Source organism: Phalaenopsis equestris, unplaced genomic scaffold (genome assembly GCF_001263595.1).
Source record: "Phalaenopsis equestris unplaced genomic scaffold, ASM126359v1 Scaffold000932, whole genome shotgun sequence".
Taxonomy (NCBI): Eukaryota; Viridiplantae; Streptophyta; class Magnoliopsida; order Asparagales; family Orchidaceae; genus Phalaenopsis; species Phalaenopsis equestris.
Window position 1 is genome coordinate 527,903 of NW_018165371.1, and position 22,441 is coordinate 550,343.

General features: G+C 35.1%; 2 protein-coding genes across 2 annotated transcripts in view; one reads left to right on the forward strand and one right to left on the reverse strand.

The window, feature by feature from the left end:
* LOC110032368 overlaps positions 1-2,501 on the forward strand; it is a 9,933-nt gene extending 7,432 nt beyond the window's left edge. Inside the window, exons 2-4 of the mRNA XM_020735984.1 lie at positions 798-1,016; positions 1,214-1,305; positions 1,389-2,501. Coding sequence (XP_020591643.1) covers positions 798-1,016; positions 1,214-1,305; positions 1,389-2,184 — 1,107 coding nt within the window. The 3' untranslated portion in view covers positions 2,185-2,501. The remainder of the gene's footprint in view (positions 1-797; positions 1,017-1,213; positions 1,306-1,388) is intronic.
* An 8,283-nt stretch (positions 2,502-10,784) lies between these two features.
* Positions 10,785-13,112, reverse strand: LOC110032377 (probable receptor-like protein kinase At1g30570). The gene has a single exon (XM_020735994.1). The coding sequence runs from the start codon at positions 12,869-12,871 to the stop codon at positions 10,961-10,963; it is 1,911 nt and encodes a 636-aa protein (XP_020591653.1). The 5' UTR covers positions 12,872-13,112; the 3' UTR covers positions 10,785-10,960.
* Between the last annotated feature and the right edge of the window lie 9,329 nt (positions 13,113-22,441).

The following is a 22,441-nucleotide window of genomic DNA, read 5'->3' on the forward strand; positions in this document are numbered from 1 at the left end:
CTCACCTACCACATCTCACCTACCATTCACCTACCGTTCACCTACCACTCACCTACCGCTCACCTATCTCCCACCTACCACTCTCTTGCTTCTATAAATAGAGAGGGTGTGAGGCTTAGGAGAGCAAGGGAGAAGAGATCTTAAGCTACCACAAAAGAGGAGAGAATAGCTATAGAGTTAGAGAGGAGGAGAGCATCTTGAGGCCTTGTATCAAGGTGTCGCTTGAGAGGGAGGTCATAGAAGGAAGATGAGGGCTCATCTCTATGTATAAGCTATGTATTCTCCATTTCTTTTGCCTTAGTGAACTATTTCATTGATTATCTTCCGTGGACGTAGATCCAGTTGGATCGAACCACGTAAACGATCTGTGTTTGCTTGTGTTCTTTTTCGTCTCATCTCTATGCCAGGAAGTACATATCTCACAACAATTGTAAATTAGAAAATGGTTTTATGTGTAAAGATTTGAAACAGTGGTGCCAGTATGTTAAACCATGAATAATGCAATTGTAAAAGCCATTTTGAGGTGCTCTACTATCATGGATTAGTGACACATGCAATATGATTACTACAAAATGAGCTGATTCATCATATACCAGCAAAGAGAATTATGTTGCTTGCGTTGAGTTATCAAAGACTCTTTCACTCATGAAACTATAGATTCATTTCATATTAAACTAGACCTATCAATGTAGTTATGACCATTTTGTTGTGAATTAAGTTTTAGTATTTTTTATGAGTGATGTTTGATCACTTCACTTAACTTCTATTTGACTTGATTATATATTACATGATTGAAGGTTGCCACAGCATGTCAGTTAATTGATACTGTTAAGGATAAATCCCATAATGAGGAAGAATTAACGGAGGAGAAGCGACGAAAAAGTATCAAGACTGTTGCCTCAGTAGTGGAGAATTCTATGCCTATGCCACCAAAGTGTGCTGTCTATGACCGGAAGTGGACCGACGGAAGCGTTCCATTGGATAGTGTTTCTCAGAACCTTGAAAGACTTGGAAAGGTATTAAAAGTTTAAACTTGGCTCTGCCTTAAATTCTCTTACAAGTCTCTCAGAACCTTTTCTTGCATTCTTAGAGAGATAACCTGTCTGACAAACAAATTTTCATTCAGGGTAAGATCAACAAGAAATGATCTTGTTTTTGACATTTCTCAGTTATCTGATAAAATTTTTGTGCTTAACTGATACATAAAATACAGGAAGCCTTTTCAAGGAGAAACATTGCCGCCATTGCTGCAGCAGAAGCTTTGGAAGAAGCATTGGCTACAGAATCCATTATCAGAAGTTTAAGGTTTACTTTTGTTCTTTAAATGTTCTTCGCCATTTTCCTTCTCTACTATGTCTAATTCAACATCTTATCTCTTTCCCATATAGCATGTTTTCTGAACTCTGCTTGACATCAAAGAATGGAAATCTACTGCGAACAATCAACACTTTCTTATCCATCTATGATGATGTTATGAAAGAGACTTCAATAGCTGCACCTCTTGTTGCCAGTCGCGTTTGTAATTTGCCTGCCGATTCATCTTCCATCAGTAGAACCAAGTCAGCTTCCCTCTGGGTTGAAGCAGCACTGACAACCAATCTCGAAGTTCTAAATCTTATAAACAGCACCACAGATAGCCACAAAATCTCCGAAAAAATAGCCATTCCATGTGGAGATTTTCCAAAATCAAACATATCTAAAAGGATTTCTCTTGGAACTCATGCTAAAAGCCAAACAAAAGCCTCAACTACTGGTTCTGCTGCTAACTTGTGGACCAGAGGACAAGATGTTGAGCAGACACTGAAGCTTGCAGAAACACTTAGAAATGAAATGCAAAACTGGTTTTTGAAGTTTGTGGAGGGAGCCATAAGTGTGGGTTTTTTCATATTTGGTGAGCACAGCAAAGATGATCAAGGAACTTCTTTTAACGACAATGGTAGAGTTGCTGCAGTTGTGTTTCACCTGAAGCGAGTTAGCGACTGGATCGATAAGGTTTTGAGTAAAACTGAAGATGAAATTCTGGTGGAAAAGATTGAGCAGGTGAGGCAAAAGATTTGCAATTTTGTGATGAACAACATGGGTTTGATAAAGCCGACTCCATGTATTTGGGATGAGGGTAACAATGGCATTATTATGAACAGTATGGGGGCATTCCATAGTGCACTGTCTCTTGGCAAAGCATGATTTTTATTCTCAGTCTGTGAGATCTTAGTTGGTTTTGTAAAGATGTGGGGGATGAAGTGATGTTGTTATCCTTTTTCCTTTCTTTTGTGGGGGTAAGGTACTGATTTTGATATTTTTATTAAGACTTCAAATAAATGGCAAGTCTTTATCATTTTGGTGTGTAGTTTGTTAAAATGACTTTATTATGGGTCATTATTTTGAAGATTGTAAGGTAAGGATATGTTCATTTATTGCTTGGAGTTAAGTGAAAATAGTTTTTGTTTGGTTTGGTGGGAAGTGTGAACTTTTTGCAATGGAGCATTTAATGTAGTTTATTTGTTTTGGCTGGAACTGATTGTAGGAAATTCTCTCTCTCACTCTATCTATATGCATATATATATTGATAGAAGTGTTTAGACAATGAGTTAATGAAGGGCAAATCACTTACGGATGGTGAATATTCTTGGCAACCAACTTTTATATAAGCAATGCCTAAAATTCATGATTGTTCAAATATTGTGCCATGTTTGAATTTATAGCATAATACAATGGTTGAAAGTAAAATGAAGAATTCCGAGTGAGCCGAGGAAAAAGTCTGTGATGTTTCAAATCTGCTTATGGTTTGTTTATTTGTTTATTAGTTGTTTGAAATTAAAAAATATATTTTGAAATATTGAATTTATTATATACTTGTATTTGTTGGATAAAATTGGGAATTAATATCCATATTAAAAGTTATAAATATCTTTAAAAATTTTCAAGCAAGAAATATTTCAAATCCACACCTAAAATTATTACCAATTGAATTATATATATATAAAAAAGTTATTAAATTAAAAAATGTAATTATTATTAAACATAAGTTATTAAAAATCTAGGGGAACAATTAGTTTCAATAGGGCAACATTTTGAATGTATAACTTGAGATTACATAATTATTTAAAATCTTGGGGGACGATTTCCTCCTCAGCCCCTCTTAGTTCTACCACTATGACAAAAAACAACTCTCCCATATTTAGGGCTGTGAATTTAGCTCAAAGATCGTTAATCGCTAGAAGATTGATTCGAATTTTGGCTCAAATTTAAATGAACCACTTATGACTGTGAATTTAGTGAATTGAGCTCGAAGATCATTAATTGTTTGAAAATTGATTCTAGTTTTGGCTCGAATCGAGATCAGATTGAAATAAACAAGCCGAGTTCCACTTGAAATTGGACTGTAACGCCCTAGGAGCAAGATTTTTAATATATATTATGATATTATTAAACATAAGTTTTTTGGAAGCAAGATTCTTAATGTACAACATGATATTTCATAGCTGTTACAACATGATATTTCTAGCTGTCACGGTGCTCTCCGTGCGAATAACGTATCGAAAAATTTTTCCTCTCATGGAGCTCGTTAAGAGACAATGACTCGCTTAACAACTTCTAGGAATATTATAAATCGCGATATTTGATCACGTCTTCATCCTTTATAAAAAGAGCGGTGGATGGTAAAGCGAGAAAGAAAAGTTCATTTAAAAACATACCACCCAATTCTTATGGTTTTGTAGATCTCATAACTAAATTTTATTTTTTACATTTATACCACCCAAATCTTTTATATCATATGAGAAAATCATTATTTTATCAATTTTTTAAGAGCAAGATATGATACATATAAAAATTAAAGTTTAGATATTAGATATGTAAATATATAAGAACTAAGTTGGATATATGTGTCAGTCAATCTTCCCAAAATAGATGTTCCGATATATGGCCATTTATTAGAGTTCGTTGGCTCACTAGATAAGGAGAATCACGGCTTTTTTTTACAATTATTTTAAAAGCTAAATCATAGTTTATAATTTAGAAGACGTGATATATTATTAAATAATTTTCTGTTGCGTTGTTGTTGCCCGAAATAGCCCAAATAATCTCAAGAGCTACTTAAGGGCCCGTTTGGGGCAGCTTATTGGGGTGAGATGGCGATATGAAAATGCAGTAGAGGTGTTTGAAAATACGTTTGGGGAAAATTATTACTACCATCGGACGCACTTACAAGATTGTTTTAATAAAAGACAAAGCGGGGAAGAAATTGCGACCTGCGTCTGCTTCCCGCGTTAGCGTGAGAAATTCCTCTGGTGCCCCTTCGACCTTGCTCTCGCCCTAGCTGATTCCTTCGTCTCCTAGGTGGCCCTCTCACCAAGCGAAGAGGAAGAATGACGACTATCGCGAATCCCGTCGATCACGAAGGTGGATCGGAGAGAGACGGTAGTTGCGGTAGTCGCTGTAAACCGCGATCCCGTCGTTGCCTTCCCAGCTAGCTCTCTAATGGCGACTATCGCGAAGGTTCGTTCACGAAGGCGATCGTTTTGGGCGAAACCGAGAGTGACAGGAAGCGAGGGTTTGGGAATAAAATAAAAATATCTATTCTACGGATGTATCCAAAATTTTAAATATCTATTCTCTTAATAGATAAATTTAATGTATATCATAATTTTAAGAATCTATAATTAATTATATCAAAATTTTAATTATAATTAATTTAAGAATCTATAATTAATTTGTATATCATCAATTTAATTATATTAGATAAATTTGTATGTAATTACTTAATATTCGATTAAATAATAAAAATATAACAAAATTTTAAGTTATTTAATAAATTTTAAAGAAATTCTTCATGTATGTAATTAATAATTGATTAATCAAAATTTATTAGCTAATAAGTTAATAGTTATAAGAAAATTAAATGATTACATACAATTCTGTTACAAACAGTTTCACCAAACAGGAGCAGAATGATCATTTATCCAGCAACAGCTATCAATAAGTTATTCTAAATAAGCTCCCCCAAACAACAAACTAACTTATTTTGATAATCTGAAGATTATTAGATTATCAGAATAATCTGCTTATCAGTAGATTATAAATAATCAACAGCTGCGCCAAACAAACCCTTAGTCAGAGCCCAACAAACCTTGTGATAATTATTATTTTTATTATTATGTTTACATAAGTTATAGATTATATAAATATTCCTTAAATATTCACATTCCAGTACAAAAAAAAAATATTAAATTATAAATTTTCTTTATTAAAAATTATATAAAAAGAAGTATTTATTGAAAATATTTTTATTGCTGGAGAGAAGTAGAGTTGATTTAGGGAAATTTGACTGCTTTAACTACAAATAATCTCACATTACAAGAGAAATGGGTTGCATTGAAGAAACTTAATGTTTTTTACATAAGAAGCCCACAAATTGATAAATCACGAGGTCTTGCTAGTTGAAATAATTTCCGCTATTGTTTAGTATGAAATATAAATCACACATTCGTCGTTCCTTGAATGTGATTGATGAGTTGAAACAACACACTAAAATTTGAGGCTTTGCTAGACTTCTTATTTGACAAGACATTTTTTTTTCTAAGGAACGACGTAGGAAAATTTATTGCTACTATTCAAAAATGTTCAACAGGTCGGATGTCCCCCTTTACTGAGAATTAAAACTCACACCAGAATAACCCAAGGATCCTTCACCCAGAATTACAACTCACACCACAAATAAAAAAATAGAAGGAACAAATCTAAAAACAAGTAAATTAATTCTATCACCCTGTAAATGAGTGGACAAATAAAAAGGTAGGGAATTGGACATAATAATATTTTGCAAAGAACAACCTAAACGAGCCAACCAATTAGTTGGTTTATTACCCTCTCTTAGAATATGAGACCAAAAAACTTGTAAATCCAATGTAAACTCAAAAATTTTCTTCATTTGCAGCTGTATAATCCCTGGATACTCCAGCTTTAAAGTGCATAACTTCCACAACAAAAGAGCATCCATCTCCTCTTGAGTACACTTCCAATTACAACATTTAGCAATATATAAGGCTGTAATAACAGCTTCAGTTTCAGCACCTGAAGGAGAAACAAGAAAAATAGGAGCCACAAACCAAGCTAAACATTTGCGAAAGCATTACCTGAAAACACCACCACAATCTGCATCATGATTCTTAAAGCTGCCATCAATATTAATCTTTATACAACCTCTACCATCAATATTAATCTTATTTTTGGCAACACAAGGTTTGTGAAGTGGATGGAGTTTTTTTTTCCTTAAATTTATTATGTAGTGGATAGAGTTAATAATGTTAGTTCACTCGTTTAGAGCAACACCAACAAAGTCATAAGGCAACAAACGATGAAAAATGGGAAGGTTACAAAGGTTATTAGAAGGTTTCAAAAATAATCATTTCTTGAGAGAAAATATGTTATGAATTGAAAGTAATAAAAGAGAGGTATAAAAAGATCAATGTGGTCATTAAAGGTAAACAAACTAATACAATCCTAGAGATAAGTGATGAAGGGAATTCAAAGTTGTTAGATCTTTATAGCATTGTACAATAATTAGAATTATTGTTCTCTTGGAAGGAGGGGAGACAAGATTAAAAGATTTTTGTGTGTAATCTAGGATAGCTAATTTCATTATTTTGTGACATGAATTATGCATAAGTGTACATGTTGTAAAAAATAATATAAGTGATTGGACTTCAAGGTCATTCCCATGAGAATCTAAGCGAACTCTAGTTGAGAAAACTTATTACTAATTCACAAAAAAACAAATTTCTATTTAATTAAAAGAAAATTTAAAATTTTTTACGAAAAATTTTTAATAGTAAAAATTCAAATGAAATAAAGTTTCTCAATTTGCAAATGATAAAAACAAATTTCATAAATTGCGAGTCTCAAAACAAGGTTACTGTTAATTGAGAGCAAACATAGCACTAGTCTTTGTCGATAAATAGAACCTTAATTCTAATATCTCAAAATTTCTGTAATTTGAAATAAGATAATTGAATTCACAATCTCCCTATTTGATTGTTATAGTTGAGTGGACGTGTCTTTCTACCAAAGCATAGTTATTCATATCCTTTTGCTCATTTGGAATTTATCGATATCACAAAATCACATTTTAGTTTAGACACATGTATAGTCATTACACAAGCTAAATTTGGTGGTAAGAAAAGTAAAGAAGTAATTGCGAATTTTAAGCGCCTAAAACTCTTAACTTGATGAAAATTTGCTCAATAAATCACAAATCCAAAGACCAAACAATTAGTCTAGCATGCTTTTTAACAAAGCATTAACAAACCTTTTAACATCAAATAAACATACATAAATGTATAATAATATATATATATATAAGAATAGAAATAGCAAAAAATGTACCCAACTCCCTTGATCACAATCTCAAAATCACCTCGGTGAAGTCCTTCCCAAGTTCTGCTTTCTATCCTTCACTTCCTTGCACTCTTATACACTCTTTTAGGCTATGTGGCGCACACTCACACTAACACTCACTCCACTTAATACAACATCAAGTCTCTCCACATAACACACTTATACACACTCTTAAAGCCATTTCTTACCCGTCCATAACTCCTCTTCTAAAATTTTAATTGTAAGTTCAATAACAATCTGATTGAGTTGTCAGCACATGTTGCACTAGGTACAGTGCTGTAACATTGATACAACACTATGGCACACAGTGTTAATGCTACATTGTTTAGCTCTTTGCCTTTTAGTTTCAAGTGTAGATATCACTAACTGTTTAGCATCATATAAAAAAAAAATTATTATCATTTTATTTCTAAAAATAAAATGCACAATTTCATGTATAAATTTATGACACAAGATGGTCAATGGACATACACATGATCTCATATGAAACTTCAGCTCATAGATCGAATGCATCAAGCAACAATCTTCATTCTATTATAACTTTGTCATGCATTTTCATCATCCATCATGTAGTGCTCAAGCCTTGTAAAACCGCTTCTGAATTTTCCTTTAGAGCACCCCTCGAGGGATAGAGCATACGGAAGGGGGTAACAAGAGAGAAACAAAAAGAATAGAGTGCAAGATGAACAATTTTACATTTATACTACTCAAACCTTTCATATCACATCAAAAATACACCCTTTCATGCATACGTAAAGTGGCATCTTTTACATTTATTAAATTGATTTATATTTAAGATCGTGATAAGGGATTATGTTAATTAATGATAGGAAGTCTAGCAAGAAGGTTTGTGATATAGCTTGTGTTGGAAAGTGACAATTTTAAGTGTAATGCCTTACCTCTTGAATCTGTAGAAGTCACCTCTAGATTATTATTTTCCTGGTTGCTGATTCTAGGAATAAAATAATAATGAGGATGTCAGGTACTTACATTGGGAATATTGTGAAACCCCTTAAGTAGATTGAAGTCAAACTCTTAAACATATGACCGTCTTTTGGTGTAATAGTGAAACTTCAATAGAAACTCCATTGTTAAGTGTGCTCATGCTAGGACACTCCTATGTGGGAGAACTCTTGGGGCGTTACACCAATGAGACAAAACTATGAGGCCATTTGACCAAAGAATACCAGTAGAAGCGCAAAACCAAAAAAAAAAAAACCTAAAATGATGGAAAGAACCAACACAAAGTCGCCAAGAATTTAGTTTTGGGAGTGTGAAGAATCGGAAATCAGTGATGCAACAACAAATTTTATAACTAAAACTGTTGGTTACCCATGCATAGGATCCATAACTCACAACACTAACATTTCTTCTAGTCATTTCATTCAGATCAATTTCTAAGCCCACGTTTAGGGTTGTAGCACTCCCCAGGGATTTTTGGGAACCATTTCACTTTTTTGGCCTTGGGCTCTCTGCATTGCCATCCTTTCCTTTCGAATTGTGTGAGCCCTTAGAACACTTCCCTCTCTTCGGCCTTCAGTAGACAATCACTTTCAATAGTTCTTCTGGGATATCCAACTCTTCTTTAGAAATCTTTCCCATCAAAGAAGGATAAAATTAACAATAAATTCTTGAAAGCAAAGGGATGAAGAACAAGAACGAAGCCTACGACTCACAAAAGTTCCATAAGAATTGGTGTGTATTAAATATCACACTGGGAGTTAACATAAAAGAAACCTCTTCTTATAATTACTAAAATTAATTCCGCTGTTACTAACATTATCATTTTTTATTTAGGACAAGGTGACAATGTATTGATAAATGCAACGAGCGTTAGTACTCATTTTGGATGATTTGATAGTCATTCTCTGACAATTTTCATAACTTAGCACTAACATACCAGTCATTCTCTGACAATTTTCATAACTTAACACTAACACATCCTCTATAACAGGTAAGTTTTGAACTTTTCACATTCTACTCCACCACTTCTAAAGAGTATTTATATCTCCTGATGGCTAAGATAAGTCATGTCTCTTATAACAACATGTGCTTGTGCCCCGGGCTAACTTGGTAAATAGGAATTTTTCTAAAACATCTATGAGTCATAATCATGAAATTAGTTTCTTCCATCACTTAAAAAGCGAAGGCATCTAAATGAGGAACAATCTATAATTTCCCAAGAGTGCTTGCGACTACACCTTATAGGCGAAGCTTCCAAGCCTTTAGAGGAAGGAAAATTCGAGCTCAATGGTAAACTCTTGCAACTACTCTTCAAGGCATAGATTGCAAAGCTTATTGGTCGTGAAAAACACCATTTCGATTGAATATGAATAAACATGTCTCCGAATAGACCTAATAGGGCATGATGCCTAGTGTAATCATCTCCTTCCTCAAACCATGAACAAATGTTACTTTCTTATTTCTCATTCTCTCATCCTACTCACAATACCATGTCAAAAAGCTATGAGAATCAGAAAACTAATCAAAAAATGAGTTTCTTTTAGCAACATAAAAGCCCAAGCACTAAACAAGTCTCATGAGTATAATGGATCAAACTCACCAGCAACACACTTTGTGTTGGGCTATGATAATCAATTGTACTTATTAGTTTTACCTTTGGAACTAGCAAGCTACAGATTTCCTTGTCGCCTAGAAGGATCTCACGAGTACCTCCAAAGCATGTCAGCATTCCTGTGTGTTCCTCAGAACGAGTTTATCCAGTATTAATCTTTAAGCGAGCTCTTCAAATCAAATTCACTCACATTGTTCGAGTTCTTATTTTAAACTCTTATTAGTTGGTTGGACCTTCCCACCAAACTCGTCGACAATCACCTAGCTACGCCACCAAGTTTAACAGACAATTATTCGAGGCAAAAGGAAGATAACTCCACTATGTCAGCATATATACTATCATTTATTAAAAGTATGACAACCAACATGACAGTCTTGTTGACAACGAGTCTGCTCTGACATCATACTATATGGTTTACAACATTGTTCTATATTTTACTCTTTAGACCTTTGCTCGGGTTCATAGATTCCATAAAATATAAATAAAAAGAAATTGGAAGGAGAGGAAGCTCAATTCTAAATCCAAAAAAAAAAAACTTTTATGATATTTCTTTTAAAAATTCCCCTCCTATTTCTAACTTCTTTCTCAAGTTCTTTACTATACTATAAGAGGTCACGAATTATACGGGTCAAAAGAAATTTATTCGAAAGCTTCACATAGATATCACTCAATTTTTACATTATCTAATTTATTCATAAAAAATATATACATCACTTTCACATAGTTAAAAAGTGCTATTATTTAATGTGATATTAAATATAAAAAATAGAATTTATGTACCATACTGGTAAATCCATTATAAGTAGTTGCCATGCATGTAAATTTCCAAAAAAAAATTCAAATTTAATATTGACATACACTTCTCCATCATCACAACTATTTTAGCCATCAATAAACCAAAATTAATTTTAAAAACAAAAAATAATCATCTCATCCCTTCCTCCCTAATAATTTGGCATCTAAAGCCCCTGATCTCCCTTTGTTTTTTCTTTAATTATATACCTTGTCCTGATCCGTACTCCCCTCCGACACCCACACCGGCTCCTCCGAAGTCGTCGTCCCCGAAAGACCAGTCGGCGACTTGTCTGCCGACAAGCACTCCACGATGCTTCCATCACCTCCCCTCGCATCGAGGTCAGCAAGCAAACCTCTGAGTTCGCCCAGCACTTCCCCCATCGCCGGCCGATCCTTCTTGTACTGCCTCACGCAGCGCCGAGCGAGCTCGAACGCCGCCCTCACCGTCGTCTGATCCCACGACGAACCAAACCGTTGATCGACGATCGACTCCACATCTCCGTCCGCATCCGCATCGCGAGAAGCATGAACGATGGACTCCGCACCACCAGACGGCGTGTGGACAATAGCATTCAGCCCGGTGACGAGCTCCAGAAGCACGACGCCGAAGCTGTACACATCGGCGGCCTCCGATACATGGCCTACGGAGAAGCTCTCCGGATCCATATACCCCATCGTCCCCTTCACTTCCGTCGACACATGGCTCCCCTCCTGCGGCAACATCTTCGACACACCGAAATCCGACAGCTTTGCAACGGCGCCGCCTTCCGTTAATAATATATTGGTCGGCTTCACGTCGCGGTGAACCACCGCGCCCTCTGGAAACATGTGGAGATAGACGAGCCCCTCGGCTACCTCCACCGCTATACGGAGGCGCTGCCGCCAAGTTAGTCCGATTCCATTGGCCAGAGCTCCGGCGAGGTTGCCGCCGGCCAGGTACTCGTATACTAGCGCATGTTCGTAGCGCTCCCCTTGGTAGTATCCCACGAGAGTCGTGAGGTACCGGTGCCGGAGCATGGCGAGCACCTCGACCTCGCGGTAGAATTCGCAGAGCTTTTTCTCGCGGTAGATGCGTTTAATTGCCACCTGCTGGCCGGAAGGGAGCTTACCTAAGTAAACCTTTCCGGCGCCACCCTTTCCAAGGAGGAGCCGGTCATCGTACCCATTAGTCGCTTGCTGCAGCTCCGCCTTGGTGAATATGTACAGACCCTCTCTGGGTAGAACAGGGGAGATGATTTCGCTGGGAGCGGCGAGTTCCCCATCAAAAGTTTTGTTTTTTCTCCGGAAAAGGAGAAATAGGAACGCGACGATGAAGATGAAGAAGGTAACGCCAGCGGCAGAGGATCCGGCGACGATTTTGGCGTGTCGGGAGCCGGAGATGCTAGACGAGGTTATTGGATGAGGAGGAGGAGGAGGTGCAGGAGGGGAAGGAAGGATGTTACCGGTGCCTAAGTTGCCAATGTTTTGGAGGATCTGGAGCATACAGAATGCGAAAGACCGGAAACGGGGGAGAGAGGGATTGTGAGGTGACCAGATAGCGATGGTGGTGGCCATGCCGCAGGGGACGATCTGCTCGCTGTTGGTGACGTTGAGGAGAGAGAAAGTCGAGTTGATGACGGCAGTCTGACATTGAGAACAGAGGAGTGGGTGGGAGTCGGGATTGAGGGGAGGGGAGGAACAGAGCATGTCGGCGGGGGAGAGATCTGTGGAGGATCGGATGAGGGAGACGGTGGGAAATTGGCAGGGGCGGTTGCCGGCGGCGAGGCGGACGGGGTCGCCGTCGAGGTTGCAGGAGGAGCTGGCGAGAAGAGAGGGGCCAGCGAGGCCTTCACGGAGGAGGTAGGAGGAGAAACTGGAGGAGCAGGAGGAGGCGGTTGAAGGGGGCAGGAAGGCTGCGCCGGTGAGGTTGGAGTAGCGAATGGCGGCGTAGATGTAGGCGGCGAAGACGTACCAGCAGCAGCTGGTGGCGGATGGGTAGGAGGTGGAATTGGCGTAGCAAACTGATGGAATCATCCGGGCGGCGTAGGGGATTTCGTAGGGACATGTGGTGTTTAATGAGAGGGCTGAGACTGGGAGGAGGAAGAGTATAAGACGCCGGCGGAGCATTTTGATGGCTATCGCAGCGGGGGAGGCAGAAGAAAGGTGGGTGTTTTGACGATAAGAAAGATGTTCGTTTGAATTAGAGGATGTTTGTGGTTCACCGAGGAGAAATTATTGCTTGCCCGTGTACTGGTGCGAAGTGTTCTTTCTTCACTGAGTGGGGTTTGGTGGTCTTGACTCAACTTTTACTCTCGTTCCGCACAAGTGAATGCATTCATAAATTTCGAATTCCATTTGCGGATCTTGTTGGGCCTACGTTTGTTCACTGAATTAATTTTGTTGGATGCAAATTTAATCAATTTAGTTGGACGTTAAGGTGTTGTACCATAAATCTTTTCAAGGAAAATTATATTTCTTCTGTTTTCTCTACAGAAATTTTGCCATCAGATCTGGTTAACTATGATGACTACAATAATTTGAATTTTTTTTTAATTATAATAGCCACTTGTTGAATCCTAATTTGTGATTTGTGAACAAGTGTTGAGAGTTAAAGTCGGGAGGAGGAAAAGAGGTGGAAAGAGGGAGTAACTAGGCAAATTCTTGTAGAGAAACTTGGGAAAAAGCTCATTCATTCGTCTTTTCACCTTTTATTTATAGAGATGTATTTGTACAGTTACAGAAAGGAGGGAACAGTTATGAAAACCACTCTCAATGCGATTAATTGTCCTGATCTTATACTAATTATATATTGCAATTTGAATTTGAATATGACAGTAACTCACTAGTTAACACGTTTTAATTCGGTCGCCTGTAGTGACCGGTCAGAAGGCAATTGCACCTGCTGAAGTAAGGAATTGGCCGACCGACTTGCTACAATTAGACACTCTTGTAAGGAGCCTTTAGGCTATCATTGCGGGCGTGGTCTGTCGATTAAATCTCTCGTCATAGTATGTTAATTGACTATGACCAAAGGACCAGTCGTAGAGGGAACGGTTCATATCATGCTCTTTTGGTATGACACCGCGATCATCCGGTACTATGCTGGGCCGCTCGATTATTTCGAGATTCGTGAAAACAATTAATAAGTATACATATTAGTTCTTTGAGTTTTTTGCTCCTTGATTGTGACAGCTACGATAAAGACATGAAAACTATTTATTAACCAGTGGCGCTAACATCAAGCAAATCAATGCGATAATTCATAACTAAGTAGATAATGAAACCTGACAACTCTAGGATGATGGAAAGGTATGGGCATCGTAATTGGGTTATCTAAAATAAAAATAACAACTAAACGATAAAACCAAAACATATTAACTTTGTTTTACAAGGTTGCTAAAGACATAAGATGGACATCACCCTATATCTACTTGCATGTTATTAGGGTTTGCTAACTCTATTTTGTAGGGAAAAATATTCAAACCTTCGAGCAAAAGGATGAACTCCAGCAAAAACTATTAACAATAAAACAAAACTTGAGGATAATTCAGAATCTTTAGGAGTTTGATCCCGAGGAAATATAGTTGTGTAAAAAAATTATAAATTTTACTCCGCTATGTAACAGCGTCAAAAACTTGATGCTCTATATATAATTAAGAAATTTAAGCAATTAATGTTGGGATTCTACGCAAGTATACGTATCGTTATTAAGTAATAAAGAACTTTCTATTTAAGCGTCAAATATCGATCCCACGGGGAAGATTTAAATTTGAAATGATAAATTAACTAAGAAATTCACAGAAAGTAAAACGAAGTTACTGTAACTAATTTCGAATGTTGAGATATTATCAGCACTAAATTATTTAACTACTAGAAAAACTGAAATGCAAAGTTTAAACAGTAACTACTAAACTATTAAACTATTAAACTATGTTTATATGATGAAGATTTCTTATGTGAAAAAACATCTTTCCCACGACAATGAGATTTTGGTAAAATGAGATGAGATAAATGGTTAGAATATGTATTGTGTCAAATAGGAGCAACTTTAATTTTCTTCCCTGATATAGTGTTATAGAAAATTATTGGTTAATCCTAGGTTTAGTCCTTAAATCCATGGCTAGGTTAGGAGGATACTGGCTCCCACTTCAGAGCTCCCACTTCCCTTCCCCTAAATGCTAACTCTCTCTTAGTTCTTAAACAATAAAACCAAATTGGGGATTTTTAGTCTGTCACCCTAAAATCTCCAATTCTACACCCAACAATGTATATTTTCCTATTTATTTGCACTTAATTCCATGAACGAAATTCTCCTTTATGGAATTAAATGTGATTCTCACTTTGTTGTAGAACTCATACTCCATTTCCCGGATCATATGTTTCACAACAAATTTTAACAATTCAATTGGCCAGATCGAAATGTAAATTAAGTTCGGAGTTGAAAAACCATCAAAATTTATTTTATATTTTAACATTGGCACATCCATATTACCTCTTCATTTCACCACATATTAGAGTAGGGAGAAAGATAAAGGAAACTACTCAGACTTCATGAGAAAAATATAACAAAACACAAATTTTATATACAAAAGAAAGTTCATACAACACTACTAAACAAACAACACTTATCTGAAACACTTTCTCAAAGCAAATCTCTTGTAGCCTCTCCTAGGAAGTGTAGGATAAAGAAATCTCTCACTTGTCTCCTTCTCCAACAACTCTTAGAGAAAAAAATCACACTTAATCTCACCACAAAAACTCTAAATTATAAGAATAATGGACTCTAAATGGTTGTGGAATGAAATGGAAGAGTGTGTGGTGTGTAAGAGGTTGAATTTTGGGCGATGAGAAGTCAGGAAGAGTCATTTTTCTGATTAATTTCGGCTGATCAATTTTGGCTCTTAATATAACATAGAGTCGGTTCTCCAATAGGTGCGTCCAAAAACTCTTTAAAAGCGTCAAAATTCATCGAATCTTCTAGAAACAGGGTCTGCACCGACACTGGCGCTATCAACGTCAGTGGTCTTCTATTTAATTTGCCGCTCTCTGTTAAACGACCCCGTCAGCGCTGAACAAATTTTCATATACTCCATTTTGACTCCAAAGTTCATCCTTTTTGCTTCTTTTTTGCTCCAATTCCTAAAAATCAACAACCTGCAAGAAAGCATGAAAAATACCTTCCATTAATGTGCAATATCACAAAAAATGAGTATAAAATATGGGTATAAAAATGTATATATTTTTGGTATATCAAAATCCCCAAAACTTACATGTTACTTGTCCTCAAGTAACTCCTTTACTACATAAAAATATGACTTATGATAAAGAAATAAATCTTCTAGATTTCCATACTTTAGTCCCCTAAACATAATAACATAACTTAAGAAAAATTCAAAACAACTCCAGTTAATACTAAAGGTATAAGATTATCCAACAAATAAGTCCAAGATTTCTGATTCTCTATTTTTTTCAAGAAAATTTGCAAATCAGCCTTCTTCTTTAAGTTGATTCAAGTGAAGCCAATTTTTAATTAGGCATATTCTCAAGCTTCTCTCTACATCTTTTTCTTTTCTTTTCTTTTCTTTTTCAGGACCATTTTTAATTATTTTTCTTTTCTTTTTCTTTTCTCTTATTTTTTAGGTGAAGATTACTAGATCTGGATAGCCTTTAGTGATTTTGAACTTCACTATCCTCTTCTTAAAGTTAAAAGCTTTTCACACTCCTTAACTTTATAAATTTATATTAGCTTAAAAATTTTTCATAAAGTTTTATTCTTTTCTTCTTACATGAATCTCTAAGATTTTTAATACTTCAAAAATACAAATTTATTTACTTAAAAATAGAAAAACATAGTCTTATTCTCTCATACCAAATATCTTAATCTCTAAAATTAACACTTATTATTGCAAATTTTTACTTAAATTTACTATATATTTAGAAACATAAATATTATTATCTAAAGTTAACCTCTAATACCACAAGTCATGTTAAATTTAAAATTTTTGAAAATATAGCTAAATGAGGACAAATAAAATTAAGTTTTTTTCTTTAAAAATAAATTTTTCTTTCCCCGTAAACTTAAATTTTTAAGATATTTAGCATAAAGAACTTAAAAATAAAGGGTGAAAGAAAACATTTAATACATAAAGAAAAGACATACCTGTTGAAGTTCTGATTTTTGAAACTTAATTCTGAAATATTGCAGGTGCTAATATGAAAAACTACATGACTTAAAATCTTTAAATAACATATAATACACATAAAAACTGCTGAGAAAGAGTTAATTACAACATCTTTTACAACACATCTAACAAAATGCTAAAACTAACAACAGTACTAAACTGAATTTCAAATAGCAAACAGTTTTCCAATCCTACAGTTCACAACATAATATCTAAAATAAAATAGAGTCTCACAATCTAAATATAAAGTCTCAACAATATAACAAAGAAAACAACAAAATAATAAAGTACAATCAAACATAAACTAAAAGAAAGATCAAACTAACATATAACCAATCATCGTCTTCTTCTTCTTCTTCTTCCACATTCAAATTCTGCTGCTGATATAGAGTAAAGACAGGGTGAGTAGGAAACTGAACTGAGTGATCACCCTTCATATATCTGGGCATCGCATCTTCATAAGCAGCATCATATTCAAACTTTTTTCTTATCAAATCATCAGTGTGAGCATTTAGGTCCTCCATGTTTTCCATTCTATGATTCGTTCTCAAGATATCTCCCTGCTGGATCATCATCTACTCCATAAGTTCTAGAAGAGTAGGGTCACTAGAAGTAGGGGTCCTCCAAGTAGAAGGAATATCTCTGGTCTTACTTCTATAACTTCATCCAACATGAGATTCATTTGTCTTCAAATTGGCAGACCCAATAGGTTTTAGAGGCTCAATCCTATCCTCCTCTAGTCTAAAATCAATTCCTTCTTGTTCACAGAGTGTGAAGATCAGAGCAGAGTGTGTTAAACCACCAGTGGTCTCTCCCAAAGCAATAGATCGAGTGTTCATATAAATAAAAGAGCCAACATTTATCCTCATCACCTGCTGGATACAGAAGTTAAGGATGGCTTTATCCTTCGTAACCTCACTATGATGATTTGTTGATATCATTCTTCCAGAAATAAAATAGTGCCAGAATAGTGCCAGAAATAGTGCCAGACCTTAGATACTACATTTAACATAAAAAGAGAAAAGTTTACCTTAACACCTTTCTTAACCTTCCAGGTTCCTCTTCCATCAGTAAGAAAAGAAATAATCTCATCCAAAGCGTCATTCATAGCATAAAACGATTTATACTGGCAACTGTACACGACTTCTAACTGATAAAATTCATTAAAATTTCTTGGAGAAAAATCTACCATTTTCCCACGAACAAAAAATAAAGTCTTCAGAAGTCTCTTTAAAATTGGCATAGAACTCCATTACTAGACCAATAATCGCCTCGGCAGTAAAATAACAAAAAATTTCCCACTGTCGAGCATTGATTAATTTCTCAACTTCTCTTCCCGAATTTTTAAATCCTCGATCCAGAATCACTTTTTTATTTTCAAGTAGACTATGGAAACGAGCACTAGCCTTGAAGCTGACAAATTTTTGTTCGTTGTAATCCACTTTTCTCTTTCTTTTGCTCATTCTAGGTGCCATGGTAAATCTATGAAAATTTGGTGCCATGGAAAATCTATGAAAATTTGATAAAAATCCAAATAAATTCCAAAAATCACAATGTGAAAAGCTTTAAACTTAAATTGACTAAGTAAGAGTTTTTCACCAAAGGATTTTCTCAAAATCTTTCAAAAAATTCCAAAATTTTCGAATCTCGGCAATGTAAGATAAATCCTTAGTGAAAATAAAAAATTTTTAGTTCAAAGTGTAGCTCTTACCTATGGAAGATGAAATCTGAACTTTCTTTGCCTCAAAATCGCCTCAAATCTAAGAAATAGCAAGCCCTAGGTGCAAAAATCGGAGGTTGAAGGTGACTCAAAGAGTAAAAATAGAGTTTTACAGTGCAAATCACAGATTTTAATGGGTTTAGGCTGTACTCGGGTCGAGGGTGCTGTCGGCGCCCATGCAAGTGTCGTCGGCGCTGAAGGCCTAAAAATCTATTTTTCAATTTTTTCAAATTTCAAATTTTTTTCAATTTACTCCAAAGTTTATTTAACCTTTTTCAATACCAATTTTTATCTAACAATAATTCACAAATCAATAATTCACAAATAACAATAATTCACAAATAAAAATTTTCACAAACAACACCAAACTAACTTTTATATATGAAAATACACTTTACAAATACATTTTTCTAATCACACTTTCACACACATAAAGCAAACTAAATTATATTTCAACGTCGAAATCAAGCCAGAACACTAGAACACTGACACAAAACACAAAATTAAAGTTTAGAATTCTAAAGCAAAGCAAACTAAATCAAATACACACAATAACATTAAATACATAAGTATTATAAACTAGTAGAGAGTCTAACTTCTTTAATTATTCTGCCTCATCTTCAGTATTTTCTCCTCCTCTAATATATCCCATAGACTGGTAATTAACATATAAATTGTAGAATGGTCGGTACGAGAATTGATCAATTGAATTTTCATCGATCCATCCGTTTGATCCATCCTTTTGATCCATCCTTTTTCCTTGAACATTCACACTAATCCTGCTTCAGTTGTTCCAGTATGATCAAAATTCTCCTTCATCCTCCAATCTAGGTGATTGAAAAGATATTTAAGATTCCTATTGCATTCGAAATACTCTGAAGTTCTCTTTCAATGTTCTTCATGTTTTGGTCTAAAGCAAGCAAAATTCAAACTGCTGGTGGCATTAATGGAGATTAAGCATGTGAAGAATGGAGTTGAAAATGGAGTTGAAACATGTGATGAATGATCTAAGATAGCATCTAATGCTTCATTTCCATTCCCAATATAATTATCATCAGTAGAAATCATGGACTCCCATGGAATAAAACTTTTTCCCAACTTTTGTATGGAACTTGAGATTGACTACTAAGTAAGAAAATTGTGGAAGGATGTCTCAATCCATATATAGACCCATTCATAATAATACACATAACATATTTAAAAATGATAGATCCTATATCAATGAGATTTTTCATTTGAATGCAATAATTTAAAATAACACTTTCTTTGGTGACTTTACTAATCTTCTTGTTTTAAGAGCCTTTCATTTTCAAGTCTTAAATTATAAATTAAGTGATAAAATATTTGGTATGATATTCATAAGATGAATATATAGCTATTTATAGAATGAAATTTGATGGTTTTGAAGATTCTGTTGAAATAAAGAATAAGAGTGGGGTTAGGGCAAAAATTGTGGATGTTAAAAATGTTTACAAGAATTTGAATGTCTTGGCAACTAAAAGGAGGATTTGAAACATATTATTATTACCCTTATCCAATTTTTCAACTAGTTTCAAGGGACATAGTGCATTGAATACCAAATGACATTGAAATAGGAAACTAATTCATCAAAAAAGCATAATTCTCTATATATTTTATTCTTGAATGCTATATAATATTATTGCTCTATTTATTACAAATATGCTATCACATCTAACTAGAATGTAAACTTATCTAACTCCATATTCCTTGAGTTATTATTTAATCTAGTGTAACTATACAATACTACTACTTAGAGGAAGATACAATGACAACATACTGAATAAATAAATAAAATTTTGCGTCTTACTATATCAATAAATAGATAGCAATTATAAGAACTAATAAATAAATAAGTGCAATTAAAGATACCTAATTTCTTTTTAAGAGTGGTAATTTTTTCACACATTCTTAGTTTTTTTTAAAACAATCTTATTTTTTTATATACATATGATATTATTTTAAAGTTAGTCTTTTTGTGTGTATTCATATTGAAGGTGTACATATCTTGCAAGCATTAAATTTGAAGAACTATCCATACAATTTTTTTGTGTTGTTTATGATCATCACAATTTTAAAATGCCAACTTTTGGTTGAGGTTTAGATTTTCCTCTTTAGTTGCCTAAGTTCTAGCCATAGGACTTTGCTGTTGACTATTCTTAGAAAACTAGAAAAGGAACCCTTACCATTAAAAATTCTAAAGTCCTCTTTACTCAACTTGAAGTTCAACATAGTGGTCCTAACCTCTAGCACTTAGTAGGTGGGGTCATTATAGGGGAGCCCAAGGAGAGTTCTCATAGGACTGCTTGACCTTGGGGTTGACCCTATGTGTTGGTCTAGAGCTAAAGTACTCACCTCACTCACAATCACTCACAAATACAAACCCAAAATTTCTTTGACTTTGATCCATTTCCATTAATCCTTTGGGAGACTCATATAGATGGTCCCCTAAACCCACTAGCCCCAGGCTAGGGTTTAGCTAAGACTAGTACATAGAAGACCCAAATGGGGCTTCCTATTGGTCCATGGCTTATTTATGGTGGTTGGCACCCAACTCTTCCAAAATGCCCAATTTAGCCTTTTGCCTCTAAACTCCCCTGAATTACGTAAGTACCATTGAAACCCTAAAATTGGCCAAAAATCCCAAATTCCAAAAATACCCATATTTATTCAAAAATCATTTCAAACCTTCTGAAAACATCCAAAATTACCCAAAATCACAAAAAAATTGCCAAATTACCAAAATGCCCCTCCTTAGCCCAAAATTTCAAAAATTCCAAAAAATCTCAAAAATTCCCAAAACCATAAAAATATTCACAATTTAATTTTTCTCAACTACCACATGACCCAATTTGACCATTTTGACCAAAAACCCCCAAATTGTCTTTAAAGGCCCAATTTCCCTAAATTCACTTCAAATGTCCTTCAATTTGGTCCCAATATTCCCCAATTTAAATTCTAAACACAAATTAACCTTTCATATGACCAATCTAAACCAAATCCAAGCTCAATTGGCCCATGCTTTGAGCCCAATTTTGATCTAAGTCAAACCCCCAATTTTGGCCATATGACTTAATCTCACCAAATTGAGCCTATAGCCTACTACATTGGTCTTAATTTGAATCCTAAACTCTTCATAACAACCCTAAACATAAAAATTGACCTTAAATTGTCCTCGGTAAATCCTCAATTTCATTTAATTTTAACCCAAATCCAAAAAATCCTCAATTTTGCCCTAAATTGGCCATGTCTCAAAATTCCACCAAATTGATTGCCTTAGCCCCAAAATTTCCACACTCCATTATCATGAAAAATCTTCATAACATCTTCCTTGATCATTTGGACCATTCAATTGAGACAAATTCCAAGCCTAGCTCAACCTAAGCCCAAGTATAGTCCAACATGCCCAAATTGACCAAAATCTTAAAATCCTTCAAATTGAGCTTCCAATTGAACTCAAAATTACTTCAATTCTTCACAAAAATTGTTCATTACAATCATCTACACAATGTTGATCAATCAATTGGACTCAAATTCATGGCCAGCCTAACCCAAACCCACTTTAAACCAAATTGACCCATGGACCCCTTAACCAAAAGTTGACCTAATCTAGCCAAATTGGTTAAGGCAAAGCCACCACAACCAAATTTTGGACCTTATTAACTAGGCTAAACCCCATGGAACCATGTTGACCTCACTTTTGGTTGAGGTCTAGAAACTTCTTTAATAGCCTAGGTCTAGCCATAAGACTTTCCTATTGACTAGTCTTAGAAAATT